This window comes from Gallinula chloropus (genome assembly GCF_964237585.1).
Source record: "Gallinula chloropus genome assembly, chromosome: 5".
Lineage (NCBI taxonomy): Eukaryota > Metazoa > Chordata > Aves > Gruiformes > Rallidae > Gallinula > Gallinula chloropus.
In genome coordinates this window covers 17,358,944-17,372,151 of record NC_140090.1, presented here as the reverse complement: position 1 = coordinate 17,372,151, position 13,208 = coordinate 17,358,944, and the positions used below count along the sequence as shown (strand labels likewise).

Below are 13,208 nucleotides of genomic sequence, written 5' to 3'. Positions count from 1 at the left end.
GGTGCGGTCCCGGCGCCGGGGAGGGCGCGCAGGAGCCCGGCGGTGCCGGCGCGGGGGCGGGGAACGGGGCGGAGCGGAGCGGCGCCGGGGCTCGGCTGGAGGCGGCTGGCGGCGGCGCGGGAGCCCGGAGCGGGCCGGGGCCGGCGGGCCCGGGGCAGGTGAGCGGGCGGGGGGACCCGGGCGGCGCGGCGGGCGGGGCGGCGGGGCCGGCACGGCGGCTGCGCGGAGCAGCGGGGCCGCGCCCGCGCTGGGGCCGCCTGTCCCGGGGCCGAGCGGCGCCGGTGCCGCCCGGGTATTACCCTTGGCACGGGCCCTGCCTGGCCCCGGCGTGTCCCTCGCCCCGGCGTGTCCCTCGCCCTGCACGTGTGTCCGCTCACGCGTGTCCTCCCGCGTCCCCTGCCCTTGCTCTTGCCCCGCGTCGCCCGCGTCCCTTTGCATTGCCCCGCACCCCACCCCCTCCCCGCACTGCCGCTGCGTTTGCCTCGGCTCACGGCCCGTCCCAGCACCTCGCTGCCTTCCTCACCCCTCTCAGTGCCCCCCCCTATCCGAGTGCCCCCTCAAAGGCCAAGGCGGCTTCGGGGGACCCAGCGTGTCGTTACCTCCCCTGCCCAGGGCACTGCCAGGCCGTGTAAGCGGGTATCCCCCACGTGAAGCCGGCCCTGCTTGCACGCACAGCTGCAGGAGTGTTGCATGCAGGACATACGTTCTGCGCGTCCCTTGCTCCCGTCCCCATGCGCGTACCCCTCTGCTCCTCCGTGCCCTCCTGCTGCGGGTCCCTTGCTGCACCCGTGGCCAACGTCCCATTCCAAGACCTTGCCCCAGCCCCTCTTCTCTCCACAGCAGGTGACGTGCCAGGATGGCGGTGCTGGGGGGCTACTGCGAGGGCAACAGCTCCATCGCCCAGGCCTGGGTGCAGCAGGGCTTCCAGCCCTGCTTCTTCTTCACGCTGGTGCCAGCCGTGCTGCTGAGCGTCTGCCTGCTGCTGGGTGCCCTGCAGTACGCCTGCTACGCCCGCTTCGGCCGTGCCATGGAGCCCAAGTACATCCCCCGCTCCCGCCTCTACGGTGGCCAGGTTCTGCTGTCCCTGCTCCTGGCCCTGCAGCCCCTCGCTGGGCTGCTCTGGCAAGTGGGGGGCCCAGGGAGGCTCTACGGGTACATGCTGCTGCACGCCTGCCTCTGGGCCCTCAGCTGGGGCTGCGCCGTCGCCCTCCTGCAGCTGGAGCACACGCGGGTGCTGGCGCACGACCGGACGCGCGGCCACGGCACCGTCCTGCTCCTCTTCTGGGCACTGGCCTTCGCTGCTGAGAACCTGACCCTGGTGTGCTGGAGGAGCCCGCTGTGGTGGTGGGCGCTGGAGGACACCAACCAGAAGGTGGGTTGAGGGGGTGATGGGGGCAGGGAAGGGGAGTGGGGCACTTTGGGGGGTGGGAAGGGGCTGCAGCCTCACTGGGTGTTGGGGATGTGCGTGCCATGCCCTGTCATGCCCAGGGTGTGCACGCTCCCAGGTTGTACCCACACATCTGCCACATCTCGGCCCTGAGCCCAGCTATCACACATCTCTCCGTGCCCCAATCCAGCTCAGCTCCAGCTTCTGCCTGGCCCTGCCCCAGGTGCAGGGGCGGGAGGTGTTTGCCAGCTCCCCAAAGGCCTTTAACCCCCTGCTTCACCCCAGGGTAGGGGCACCCCAAGCTGGAAGGCACAAAGCTAGAAGCAGCAGGGAGGAAGGGAGGTGTCTGGGTGCATCCTCAAGTGCTGTGCTCAGCCAAGAGGTCCTTCTGAGCTCTGTGGGGTGTCCCCTTTTCCCTGGCTGCACGGTACCCCATCCCCATGCCCTTGCCTCTCTCAGCTTATGCCCATCTTGTGCCCATCTTGTGCCCAGCTGGGCTATGCCAAGGGCCAGTTGCAGTGCTGACCCCCGTACCCACCTTCCTGCTCTCTGTCCAGGTGCAGTTCAGCTTCTGGCTGCTGCGTTACGTCTGCACGTTCCTGCTCTTCGTCCTGGGCATGAAGGCCCCAGGGCTGCCCCGCAAACCCTACATGCTGCTGGTCAATGAGGAGGAGAGGGACGTGGAGAACAGCCAGGCAAGTCCCAAGGCTGGAGCAGTTTGTGGGAGCGGCTGGGGAGGAGCTGGGGACAAATGGAAACGCAGCTGCCCTGGGATCAGCATCTTCAGGAGACTGGGGAGAGCCAGGTTTGGGGCTGCCCAAGCTCCCTGCCTGCTGTTGGCAGGATGCATCCCTGCAGAAGGATGGAGTGGGGACCCTGGGAGGATGAAGCTGGTCTCCTTGCTGGGGTGTTCCCAGGGTTGTTGCCAGCTGGGCTGGGGTGCTGGGGTGGTGACCCCTCTCTCTGCTCTCCCCAGCCACTCCTGCCCAACGCCGACAGGACCACCTCCACCTGGAAGGATTTCCGGAGGAAGCTGCGGCTGCTGGTGCCGTACATGTGGCCGAGGGGCAACCACCTGCTGCAGGGACTGGTGCTGTTCTGCATGGCGCTCATGGGGCTGGAGCGGGCCATCAATGTCTTTGTCCCCATCTACTACAAGAACATTGGTGAGCCACCTGGAGCTTGGGGTGTGAGGCTGCCCACAGCCTCACCGAGGGCTGGAGGGTGTCATGAGTGACCTGGCAGGGGCAGGTACCTGGCAGGAGCAGGGGCCAGGGGGCAGGGGCCTACACTGGGGGCAGGGGCTAGTTCCCTTGGGGCTCCTGGCCATGCTCCCTGACCTGAGCTATCCTCTCCCCAGTGAACGAGCTGACAGAGGGTGCTCCCTGGCACACTCTGGCCTGGACTGTCTGCATCTATGTGGGGCTGAAGTTCCTGCAGGGCGGAGGTGCCGGTAAGGACCACTGGGAAGGGTGAGGTGCTGGGGAGAGGCAGCATGGGTCACATTGTCCTGGGGCTGGGGTCACCGGTGGAGGTGGTGATGTCCTTGTGCCCCATCACCGCTGGTCTCGCTTGGGACCAGCAAGCAAGGCTGTGTCCTGTCTTGGTGACAGCGGGAGGACCCCATCCCAAATCCCTCTTTCCCAGATGGGCTTTCTGAGCTGGTTGGGTGCCCCAGTGCTGCCAGTCCATGCTGACCAACCCGTGGCACCCCCTACTTCTCCTCTGCAGGCTCCACTGGCTTCGTGAGCAACCTGCGCACCTTCCTGTGGGTGTGGGTGCAGCAGTTCACCAACCGGCAGGTGCAGGTGCAGCTCTTCGCCCACCTGCACGGGCTGTCCCTGCGCTGGCACCTGGGGCGTCGCACCGGCGAGGTCCTGCGCAGCGTGGACCGGGGCACCAGCAGCATCAACAGCCTGCTCAGGTCAGAGCGCGCCTGTGGCGGCTGGGGGGTGGGTGGGCAGCCCCGCTGGGCTGGGCTGGGCTGGGCTGATGCACCATCCTCCTTCCCACCCCTCAGCTACATTGTCTTCAGCATCGTCCCCACCATCACAGACATCGTCATCGGCATCGTTTACTTCACCTCAGTCTTCAGCGCCTGGTTCGGCCTCATCATCTTCGTGTGTATGACCCTCTACCTGAGTGAGTGGGGGGGCGGATCGGGGGGGAGCCAGGGGGGCCGTGCCGGGCTGTGGGGTGGTGGGAGTCCACTGACGCAGCCCCCTCCTGCCTGCAGCTCTGACCATCTTCATCACGGAGTGGAGGACCAAGTACCGGCGGGACATGAACACGCGGGACAACGAGGCCAAGTCGCGGGCGGTGGACTCACTCCTCAACTTTGAGACGGTGCCGTAGCTGGGGGGTGCTGTGCTCAGGCTCTGGGGGAGCCGGGCTGGGTGCTGACCCCAGCTCTGCGTCCTGCAGGTGAAGTACTACAACGCAGAGAGCTACGAGGTGAACCGCTTTAACGATGCCATCGTCAAGTACCAGGTACAGGGGGGTGGTGGGGGAAAAGGAGCCGAGCCTCAGGAGGACCTGTGTGGAGGATGGAGCTCAGCGTGGGTCTGGTTTGGAGGCAGCAGCACCCCAAAGGACCTTTCCTCTTCCAGGTCTCAGAGTGGAAGGTGAGCGCCTCGCTGGGCCTCCTCAACCAGACCCAGAACCTGGTCATCGGCCTGGGGCTGCTGGCAGGGTCCCTACTCTGTGCCTACTTTGTAACCGAAAACAAGCTGCAGGTGAGGCTGGTGCCAGCCTGGGCAGCCCCTGCCTGGGGTGGGGCCCTGGGGTTGGTGGTGACGGGCACCTCTCCGCTGTCCCTTCCAGGTGGGGGACTTCGTCCTCTTCGGCACCTACATCATCCAGCTCTATACGCCGCTCAACTGGTTTGGGACTTACTACAGGTAGTGCTGCGGGGGTTCCTGGGGTCTCCCTCCCCATGGGCACCTGGGCTAGGATGTGCTCCCCTAAAACCCTTCCCTCTGGTCCTTGCCCTCTTCCAGGATGATCCAGAACTCCTTCGTAGACATGGAGAACATGTTCGAGCTCTTCCATGAGGAGCAGGAGGTTGGTGCCACCATGCTGAGCCCTGCTCCCTGGCAGGGCCCCGCGGTCCTGCCTGGGGGCTGGGCTGGCTCTGAGGCTGTGTCTCACCGTGGGGCAGGTGAAGGACGTGGTGAACGCCAGTGACCTGCGCTTGGACGCCGGGCGGATTGAGTTTGAGAACGTGCACTTCAGCTACGTGGATGGGTATGGGGCAGCAGACATGGGGGGGGTAGGATGGGACAGGTCGACTGATGGGATCTGGCATGGGGACACGGGGCAGCAGGGGTGACCCTGGGCCCCTCTCCATCTCCCTCTCCAGGAAGGAAATCCTGCAGGACGTCTCCTTCTCTGTGATGCCTGGGCAGACCCTGGCCCTGGTGAGAGAGGGGCTTTGGGGGTGGGCTCACTGCTGGAGGGTGGGCTGGCGGGAAAGGGGCTGGGATGTATTGGGAGGGGAGACAGTGGACAGGTCACCAGTGGGGCTGGCCCTTCCCTGCCCAGGCCCTGGCCCCCAGCAGCTGGGGGTGTCGTTGGTGTCTCCAAGCTCCTTTACCTTTGCACGCAGGTGGGACCTTCAGGCTCGGGGAAGAGCACTGTCATCCGCCTGCTCTTCCGCTTCTACGACGTACGGGGCGGCTGCATCCGCATCGACGGACAGGACATCTCCCAGGTGAGGCTGGGAGGCCTCTGGGGCCTGGGACACACGCTCAGGCTCCTCCCAGCCTCACAGCATCGCTTGGGGTGGGCGCTGGCATCTCCCCAGGGCAGGGGTGAGCACGCAGCACCCACAGTGCGTGGGTGGGATGAGTGGGGCAAGGGAGGGACCCCCTGGGCTGAAATGCTGGAGAGGGGCCAGGGCTCCCTGGGAAGAGCTGGGGTACTGGCAGGGCCCCCCTGCTGCAGGGTGGAGGTTGGTCCAGGGGAGACTCCGCAGAGCAGCCACCCTGCAAGGAGTGAGGTGTGGGGCTCATGGTTGGGGCGTAGGATTGGATCCTGAGGGGAGGATGTGCCAGGCTGAGCCTCCCCCCGCTGCTCCCCAGGTGAAGCAGGCGTCGCTGCGTGCTCACATCGGGGTGGTGCCCCAGGACACGGTGCTCTTCAACGACACCATCGCCAACAACATCCGCTACGGGCGGATCCTGGCCACCGACCAGGAGGTGCAGGAGGCAGCCCAGGCTGCTGACATCCACGATCGCATCCTTTCCTTCCCTGATGGTGAGACCCCCTGCAGCCCCCTCCTTGCCCTCCCTGGCTGTCCCAGGGTCCGCTGTGCCCTTGTAGCTGCCCTCACAGGTGTCCTTGGGTGACATCCCCCCATGGGGACATCCGTGTGACCCCAGGCCTTGCTCTGCCTCTCCCTGCCTGCTTTTCAGGGCTAAATCAGCCCCCCTGGGAGGGGTTGGGCTGAGGCTGTGCCAAGCAGCCACGTGGTCCCGGCAGGACCACCCCCATGCAGCAGAGCCCCAGTCCCCATCCCTACCTTGTAGGGCACCAGTGCAGCACGCTCTTGCCCTTGTCCTGCAGGATACAACACCCAGGTGGGGGAACGGGGGCTGAAGCTGAGTGGGGGGGAGAAGCAGCGTGTCGCCATCGCACGCACCATCCTGAAGGGTCCCCGCATCATCCTGCTGGATGAGGTAACAGCAGCAGCCCCCAGCCCAGCCTCGCCCCACGCTGCGGTGGCTCTGGCCCCAGCCGCTGCCTGTCTCCCTTGCCCACCCCCTGCCTCTCCCCCAGGCCACGTCTGCACTTGACACCGAGACGGAGAGGAACATCCAGACCTCCCTGTCCAAGGTCTGCGCCCACCGCACCACCATCGTGGTTGCACATAGGTAGGAACCAGGAAAAGGGCTGGCCGGGGGGGTGCTGAGCTCTTCAAGCTGGCCAGCCCCTGCAGAGGGGCTCACAGACCTGTCATCCTGCCCAGGAGGTGACAGCCCCTGCCACTGCACTGTGCCAATCCCTCCCCACCACCTCCCAGGCCCCTGGGAGCTGGGATAACGCCTTGCCCTTCCCACAGGCTCTCCACAGTGGTGGGTGCAGACCAGATCCTGGTGCTCAAGGACGGGCGCATTGCAGAGCGAGGGAGGTGAGCACGGGGAGGGGGGCACAGTTGGTGCTGCCTGACCGCGGGGATCCCCTCCCTGGCTCTGGGGTCAGCTCAGGACCCTGCATCCTCCCCACCCCTCTCCCCGCAGGCATGAGGAGCTGCTGCAGAAGGGCGGTGTGTATGCTGGCATGTGGCTGCAGCAGCAGGCTGGGGACGAGGGCGAGAGCAAGGAGCGCCGCACGGAGAAGCCCCCCAGCAGCAAGAAGGGTCCGTGAGCACAGCTGGGGGCTCTGCTGTGTTGCTGACCCAGGGCCCAGCCCCCCCACTCTGCCAGGGAGCCCTTTTGGGCTGCGGGCCGGGGCCCCGTGTGCCCCAGGAGCCGCAGGGGCTGGGATGGACACTCCACATTTGTACTTGTTTGTTTTGCTGGCGTGTAGTTTCTTAAACCAGGTCCTTCCCAGCTCTGCCTCTGTGTGCTCTGTGCAGGGTACGTGCATGCAGGACCCCCCACACCACGGGGGGGTGGGGGTGGGGATGACACACACCATGATCCGGGCAGGGGCAGGCACAGTGCCTGTGCCATTGGGTGGGCCAGCAGCTGCTCCAGCACTGAGCATCCCAGGCTGAGGCAGAGCCGGCTGCCAGCCCTGCCCCATCCCTGCACAAAGGGCTGTGTGGGGCTGGGGGCTGCGCTCCAGGGGCAAAGGAAGGAGGCAGCATCACAGCTGGTGCCCACTTCACCCCGTGTGCTCCCCCTGACCCACACAGACAGGCTGCTCTGTGCTGTACACCAAGTACCCCTCCCCAAAAGCACCTCACGCAGCTCATGCTATGCTGTTTATTTTCTCCGAAGCAGCACTTTGGTAAGTCTCGGCCCGCCCTCAGCCCAGCCTGAACCCCCCAACCCAGCCACAGGGAGGCACTGCCAGCAGGTGACCCCCACAGCCCTGGGCTCCACGCAGGACCAGGCACAACCCCAGTCAGGAGCGGTTCCAGCAGGGATGCACAAGGGAGCCAGGGGGAAAGCAGCACCGCTCTGCACAGCTGCAGGTCCCCCCTCCCAGGAGAGGCCAGCAGGACAAGCATGTCCCCCCCAACCCAGGCATCGGCTCCTGCCCCCCCAAAAGGAAGGCCTGGCTGTAGGAAGGGGTCTGTGCTGCTGCTCCCCAGGAGGGGATCCCTGCAGCGCAGCTGGAAGGAAGGAGGGGAGGCAGCTGGAAGGAAGGAGGGGGGGCAGCTGGAAGGAAGGAGGCATACCTGCCCCAGCAGCATTAGAACAGGGACCTGTGAGTCCAGCGCAGCAGAGGAGCAGCCCAAAGGCAGATGCAGCACTCCTGCGTGAGTGATGGGTGCGGTTGAGCTGCTGCTGAGGTTACCTTCCAGTTAAGAGCCCTTGCACAGTTAAACCAGAAGGGAAACAGCCCGTTCAGTGTTGTGCAGGGCCCCAGCTGAGCTGGGCAAGGCCCAGCGCTCTCATGCATGCAGCAGTGGGGAGGCACTGAGGGCCCGGGCAGCGGGAAGCAGCTGCCCCCACGCTGCCAGGGAGCTGCACGCTCACGCCCAAGCGAGAGACCGTCCATCCCCAGTGCCCCTTGCTGAGGCTGGCACAGCCCTCCCTGGAGCAGGAAATCCAGCCCCCAGGGCGGCAGGAGGTGGCCGTATCCCAGCTGTACATCCCAGCACACGATGTCCCCCCAGGGCACGTCCCTGCCTGCCGGCTCTGCCCTCATCCCACAGCCCAGCAGCGCAGGGATACGGGAGCTGTGGGTAAGCGTGGGGCAGGACGCTGCTTCCTCCAGTCAGCGTGTGCCCAGCCCCGTTCCACGCCGGCTTCACCTCTCCAGGAGCAGCAGCAGCTTGCTGCACCGATTTTATACACACACAAGGGCCCAGGTGTCCGAGTGTGACTGGCGGCTCACAGCTCCCAGGGAGATCTTTGTCCCCAGCGCGGGGCCCTTGTCATCAGTGTCCAGGCTGTAACCCCATGGCATCCACACCAGGGAGGCTCCTTGGGTCACAGCCCACCTCCCGCCTTACGACATGCTGCAGTTCGACGGCTTCGAAGCGTGTGCCTGGAATGGGAAGAAGCAGACAGTGAGCAAGAGAAGATGGGCTTCTTCCTCGGTCCTGCAAGGGCTCATCTCCAATCCTCAGGTCCCCAGAGCTGCGTGGTCAGCAGGGATGCTGCCACGGCCCCAGGCTGGGCTGCTCTCCTAGTGAGAAAAGCTGCCCTCAGACAGAGCACAGAGGGAGCGGAACCCAGGGAAGACCCCACCACAACACAGGTCAGGCTGGCATCACCCCCACCGTGGCGCAGAGCCTCCAGCCAGCCCCCCACTCACCTGCCGCTGCGACTGCTGGTACTCTGCTTCACTCGCTGACAGCGCCTGGGCCAGGGCCAGATCCTCCTCCTCCTGCGTGCTGCCGGGGACAGGGGTGCATTGGGTGCCTTGGCCTCCCCCTGCCTCACCCACCCGGTGCCCAGAGACCTTCAGCGTAGCAGGACCTCCTGTCACTGCAACCCACAGGACAGCTAAGGGCAGGGAGCAACCGAGGATCACCCTGAATGAGCTAGGGGCTGGGGAGGCACCAGAGGATCCAGCTGGGGTTGGCAGCCAGGATCCCGGGACAAGGAGAACTGTGTTAACTCTGGAAGACCTGTACCTGCTCTGTAACCACAAGGGTCTCCTTGCAGCCTCTGCTCCAGCAGCTAGCTGACTGCACATTAAGTCCCTCTGTCCAGTTTGCCTCTCTACCTGCTGGCACATGCCCTCTGCCACCCAATATGTGCATCCTTTAGCCTTTTCTGTGATGCCTTTCAACAGAGAAGGTGTAAGGGAGGATACCCTCATCCCTCCCTGGGCTGTGGGCCTCATCTTCCTTGTTTACTGGGGGGAGAAACAGGCATGGAGCTAATTAGTTAGTGAAGGCCATGCTGGAGGCCATTACGTCAGAGATGGGGTTTGAGGCTTGCCTGTATATCCTAGTCCAGAGTCTTTGCTCTGAGGGACAACGTGAAAAGGTGTGTGCACATCCTGTTAGGAGAGACAGTTAACGTCTCTCTGAACACCCCTGCACCACCTCCATCATGCTCTAGCCATGCTCGCTTGTTAGCTGACAAGTGGTCAGACAATGGTTTGCCCTACTCTGTGCTGTCAGTCACGGTGCCCACCCAGCGCCCCAGAGGGCTTGCTCGCTGAACAGAGCCCAGTGATGGCTCGGGACTCTTCCTTTTTTCCCCTCTCAGCCACACAGAGGCAGCAGCCACAGCCACGTGCTGAGCAGGATGTCATCCTGGAGCCACATGATGCTGCCTGGGGCATCTCTCAGTCACAGGCTTGGGGCATGACACCACGTGTCCCTGGGCTGTACCTGGGTGGATGTGCTGAGCTGCGTGCTGACTCTGCCAGGGACATCTCCAGAGCTCGCTGCAGTGCCTCTTCCTCACTCTGAAACAAAACATGTCATCATCAGCTTGGGCAGGGGTGACAGGAGGCAGCCCTGAGGGACACGTAGCAGGCACAGTCTTGCCTGGCCAAGGGCGGGTGCATCTCCCATCTCCAAAGCCAGACACAGCCAAGGTTTCACCTTGGGACCTTCTGCAGGACAGACCTGCAGCTCTCTCTTCCCCTGCCTGCCTGTGCAGGGAGCATGCTGCAAACACCAGTGGGAAGCAGCTTCCAGTCTCCTCCTCCATCCTTGGCTTGCAGAACGACACCCAGGGGACACAGACCACACACTCTGGCCCTTTGGGGAAAGCCGAGCACCAAGCGTGGGCGAGAGCTGCCATTCGCAGGCACCAGCACGAACTCTGCTGACGCCCCACCGAGCACCTGGGGTCCCTGTGTGCCAGGGAAGGCCCAGCCAGGCAGTTCCTGCAGCAGCTCCCCGGGGCACCCCAAACCCACCGCAGCCGCCCCGCCAGCCCAGGCCGCTCACCAGACCATTCTGCAGCGCGGCAGCCGGAGGGGAGGTGCTGCAAGTCTGCGCCGCGGGCGCTCTGCCTCCTCTGTGAGCGAGAGAGAAGCTGGGTTACTGTCAAGGCAGGAGCACTGGCAGGAGCACACAGCCCCCCCCAGCACCCAGGTACTGGGGAGCTGTCGCTCCTGCACCCCCCAGGGAGCCACTCTGAGCCGGGTCAGGCTGCTGCCATACCTGGCAGAGGCTGGAGAAGCGGGGCTGTCTGCTGGCCACGCAGCTCCGCTGCTCGATGCGGTCACGGTTTTGGAGGAGGATGCCTGGGCTCTTGCGACTGCGGCGTGCCTAGGACAGACCCGATGCTGTGAGCAGCTGTTTACCATCACAGGCCACCTCTGGGCACAGAATACCCAGGGAGAATAAGCTGGATAAGCAAGATTCTTCCCTGGCTCCCCTCTCCTCTGTGAGGATGCGGCAGTCCCAGAAAACGGGCCAGGAGGAGCTCAGCTTTCTCCCTGTCACCTATCTGGCAAACACAGCCCCATCCCTGCCAGCCCCTCTGCCCTGGGAACCTCACCCTGCTTTGGAGAGGGGACGCCCTGCTCCACTGCAATCATGGTCCAGAGGGTGCCGATGTTTGAGGCAGTAGTTCTTGTGGCACTGGTCACAGATCACTTTCATCATCTCCTTCTGCTTGCAGCCAGGCTTCAAGCACTTGTTGGTAAAGATCTGAAGGACAACATAGCCTTGGTGAAGAAGAACACACCAGCAGAGATGGGCTGTCTCTCCCCGTCATGCCCAGCCCTGGGCACTGACCAGCTTTCCCCACCAGTGTCACTTCCATGGGGCTCTGGAGCTGGCCTCTGAATACTAATTTTCTTTAGATAAGTTATTAGTAACCCACTAGCGCTTCCATCTTCATAAATGAGCATCCCCACAATGACAGAACATGCAGCAGGAGCCTGCCCTGCCCAGGGACTCTCCTGCCCTGGGGACAGCCCAGAGCCCTCCAGCTGCCGCTGGGATGGACTCGAGCAGGACCAGCTCCCTGCAGCAATTTCCTCTCCTGGCTAGAAGAGGCAGCTAATTGCTGGTTGCATTATCCTAATGGCAGCACACAGTTTCCCATCCTCATCCCGCCTTTCCTTGTGTCCCAGGTGACTTCCCATCCCATCCCATCCCATTGCTACCTCAGCCGCAGACACACATCACAAAGCCCTGCAGACACACGTACCTCCAGCCCATCATCCCTTCCTGCCCTCAGCTTGTGCAAACAGAGACCTACGCTGGGCAAAGCCTAGTTGTGTGTTGCTTACATCTCACCCCAGGTTTCGTCAGGGACCCAGCTGAGCTCAGCAGCAAGATGGGGAGCGCTGGGTTCCTACCTTGCGCTTGCGCTGTGCAGGGTCAGACTTGCAGTCACGGTCAATGTGCTCACCCACCACGACATCAGGCATCTCCCCACGCCGCACGGGCACCGGGGTGTTGCAGAGGGGACACACGGGGACCTGCACATCCTGTAGAGACAAGAAAAGGGGGCTGGGAGCATGCAGCCAGGCAGCCTCAGGTGCTGCGGGTTCATGCCTCTCCCTTTCAGGATCTGCTTGCCATGGTTTCCATGGCCTGCAGCCTGTGATCCTGCTCGCTACCCTCCAAAGAGCTTGTTCTTTCCGACCCAGCAGCTGCGACAGGGACAGCAGAGCTGGGGGATGCCCAAACCATTTCACACAGTGGCAGAGGAAAGGCTGGAAGCTTGTGGCACTCAGGTCCAGATCCCGGCTTCCAGGGACACCTCCAGACTCAGCACACTTCCCAGATGGGACTGTGCCCAAGAGACTGAAGAAGTCACTCCCAGGCCCAGCAAACTACCCCTGGGAACGCTCAGCAGCTCCGTGTGCGTGGGGCTGGATTGCATCACCTCTCCCTGCTCACCTTCTTGTAGGCAGAGGTGCAGTCGTGCTGGGCGTACGCGATGTGGTCGGTGCAGAAGATCTGCTCACAGGCATCGCACTTCAGGGGGAGGAAATCTGGGAGCGGGGAGACGCAGCATCGGGCAGACAGCGTTGAGAGACCTGAGCCTCCCCGAGCCTCCTGGAGCCTCCCCGACCTCCCGAGGCACAACCCCGGCCGGCCGCGGAGCCACCACCTCCCCCCAGCTCCCAGCACCTCGGGCTCCCACTCAAAACCTGTCCTGCCCCGGGTTCAGGAGTAACACCCTGAGCCCACACCGAGCTCCCTGGGGGCTACGGCCTCCAGCCAGAGGCTGCGATGCTGCCGCACCCGCCACGGCGCCCTCCCGCCCCCCCCGGGAAAGCGCTGCCGGGTGCCCCGGGGACGGGCGGCCCCCCCAGCCCGCGGCACAAAGGGCCGGTAGCCGGGGCGCCCTCCCTGTCCCCGCCACGCTGCCCCCGACCGAAAGCCGCCGGCTGCTCCGCCGGGAAGAGCCGCGTATCCACCCCGCAGCCCCGGGATGCCCTCAGCCAGCTCCGCCCCGGCGGGGCGCCCGCGGGCAAGGGGGGAGGACCGGAGGCCGCGGCTGCTCCGCTCCTCACTGCCAAGGGCAGCCGGGGCGGCACGACCCGCCCTTCAACCCCGCCGCACCGAGCGGGCGCCCGGCCCCCCGCCCCGCCGAGGCCGCGCTGGCCGGTCCGCAACGCCTGGGCCCGGGCCCGCGGCGACAGGCCCGAGCGGGCACAGAGCCGGGCCGCCCCGTACCCCCTCCCCGCCCCGGCGGCGTCCCCGTCGGGCTCACCCAGGCGCTGGCAGGCGGGCCAGGAGCAGTGTGCTCCCAGGTCCGGGAACTCCATGGCG

General features: G+C 64.9%; 2 protein-coding genes across 3 annotated transcripts; one reads left to right on the top strand and one right to left on the bottom strand.

Annotated features, from left to right (window-relative positions):
• Window positions 1-80: 80 nt before the first annotated feature.
• Window positions 81-6,937, top strand: ABCB6 (ATP binding cassette subfamily B member 6 (LAN blood group)). Of its 2 annotated transcripts, none has more exons than XM_084265245.1 (20): window positions 81-158; window positions 841-1,372; window positions 1,945-2,082; window positions 2,364-2,553; window positions 2,748-2,840; window positions 3,119-3,311; window positions 3,408-3,529; window positions 3,624-3,733; window positions 3,812-3,877; window positions 3,997-4,122; window positions 4,211-4,287; window positions 4,387-4,450; window positions 4,548-4,633; window positions 4,749-4,806; window positions 4,995-5,099; window positions 5,470-5,644; window positions 5,954-6,066; window positions 6,167-6,261; window positions 6,450-6,518; window positions 6,628-6,937. In XM_084265245.1, the coding sequence occupies exons 2-20, from the start codon at window positions 857-859 to the stop codon at window positions 6,752-6,754; spliced, it is 2,523 nt and encodes an 840-aa protein (XP_084121371.1). In that variant the 5' UTR covers window positions 81-158; window positions 841-856; the 3' UTR covers window positions 6,755-6,937. The 2 variants fall into 2 exon arrangements, with proteins under 2 accessions (XP_084121371.1, XP_084121372.1); XM_084265246.1 differs by having other exon boundaries at window positions 116-158; window positions 823-1,372.
• A 393-nt stretch (window positions 6,938-7,330) lies between these two features.
• ZFAND2B (zinc finger AN1-type containing 2B) lies at window positions 7,331-13,204 on the bottom strand (the record flags this gene model as incomplete). The annotated part of the gene is made up of 9 exons (XM_084265682.1): window positions 7,331-8,551; window positions 8,822-8,900; window positions 9,852-9,928; window positions 10,419-10,488; window positions 10,635-10,742; window positions 10,975-11,126; window positions 11,783-11,914; window positions 12,330-12,588; window positions 12,678-13,204. 9 exons carry the CDS (start codon window positions 13,202-13,204, stop codon window positions 8,513-8,515), a joined length of 1,443 nt encoding a protein of 480 aa, XP_084121808.1. The 3' UTR covers window positions 7,331-8,512.
• Between the last annotated feature and the right edge of the window lie 4 nt (window positions 13,205-13,208).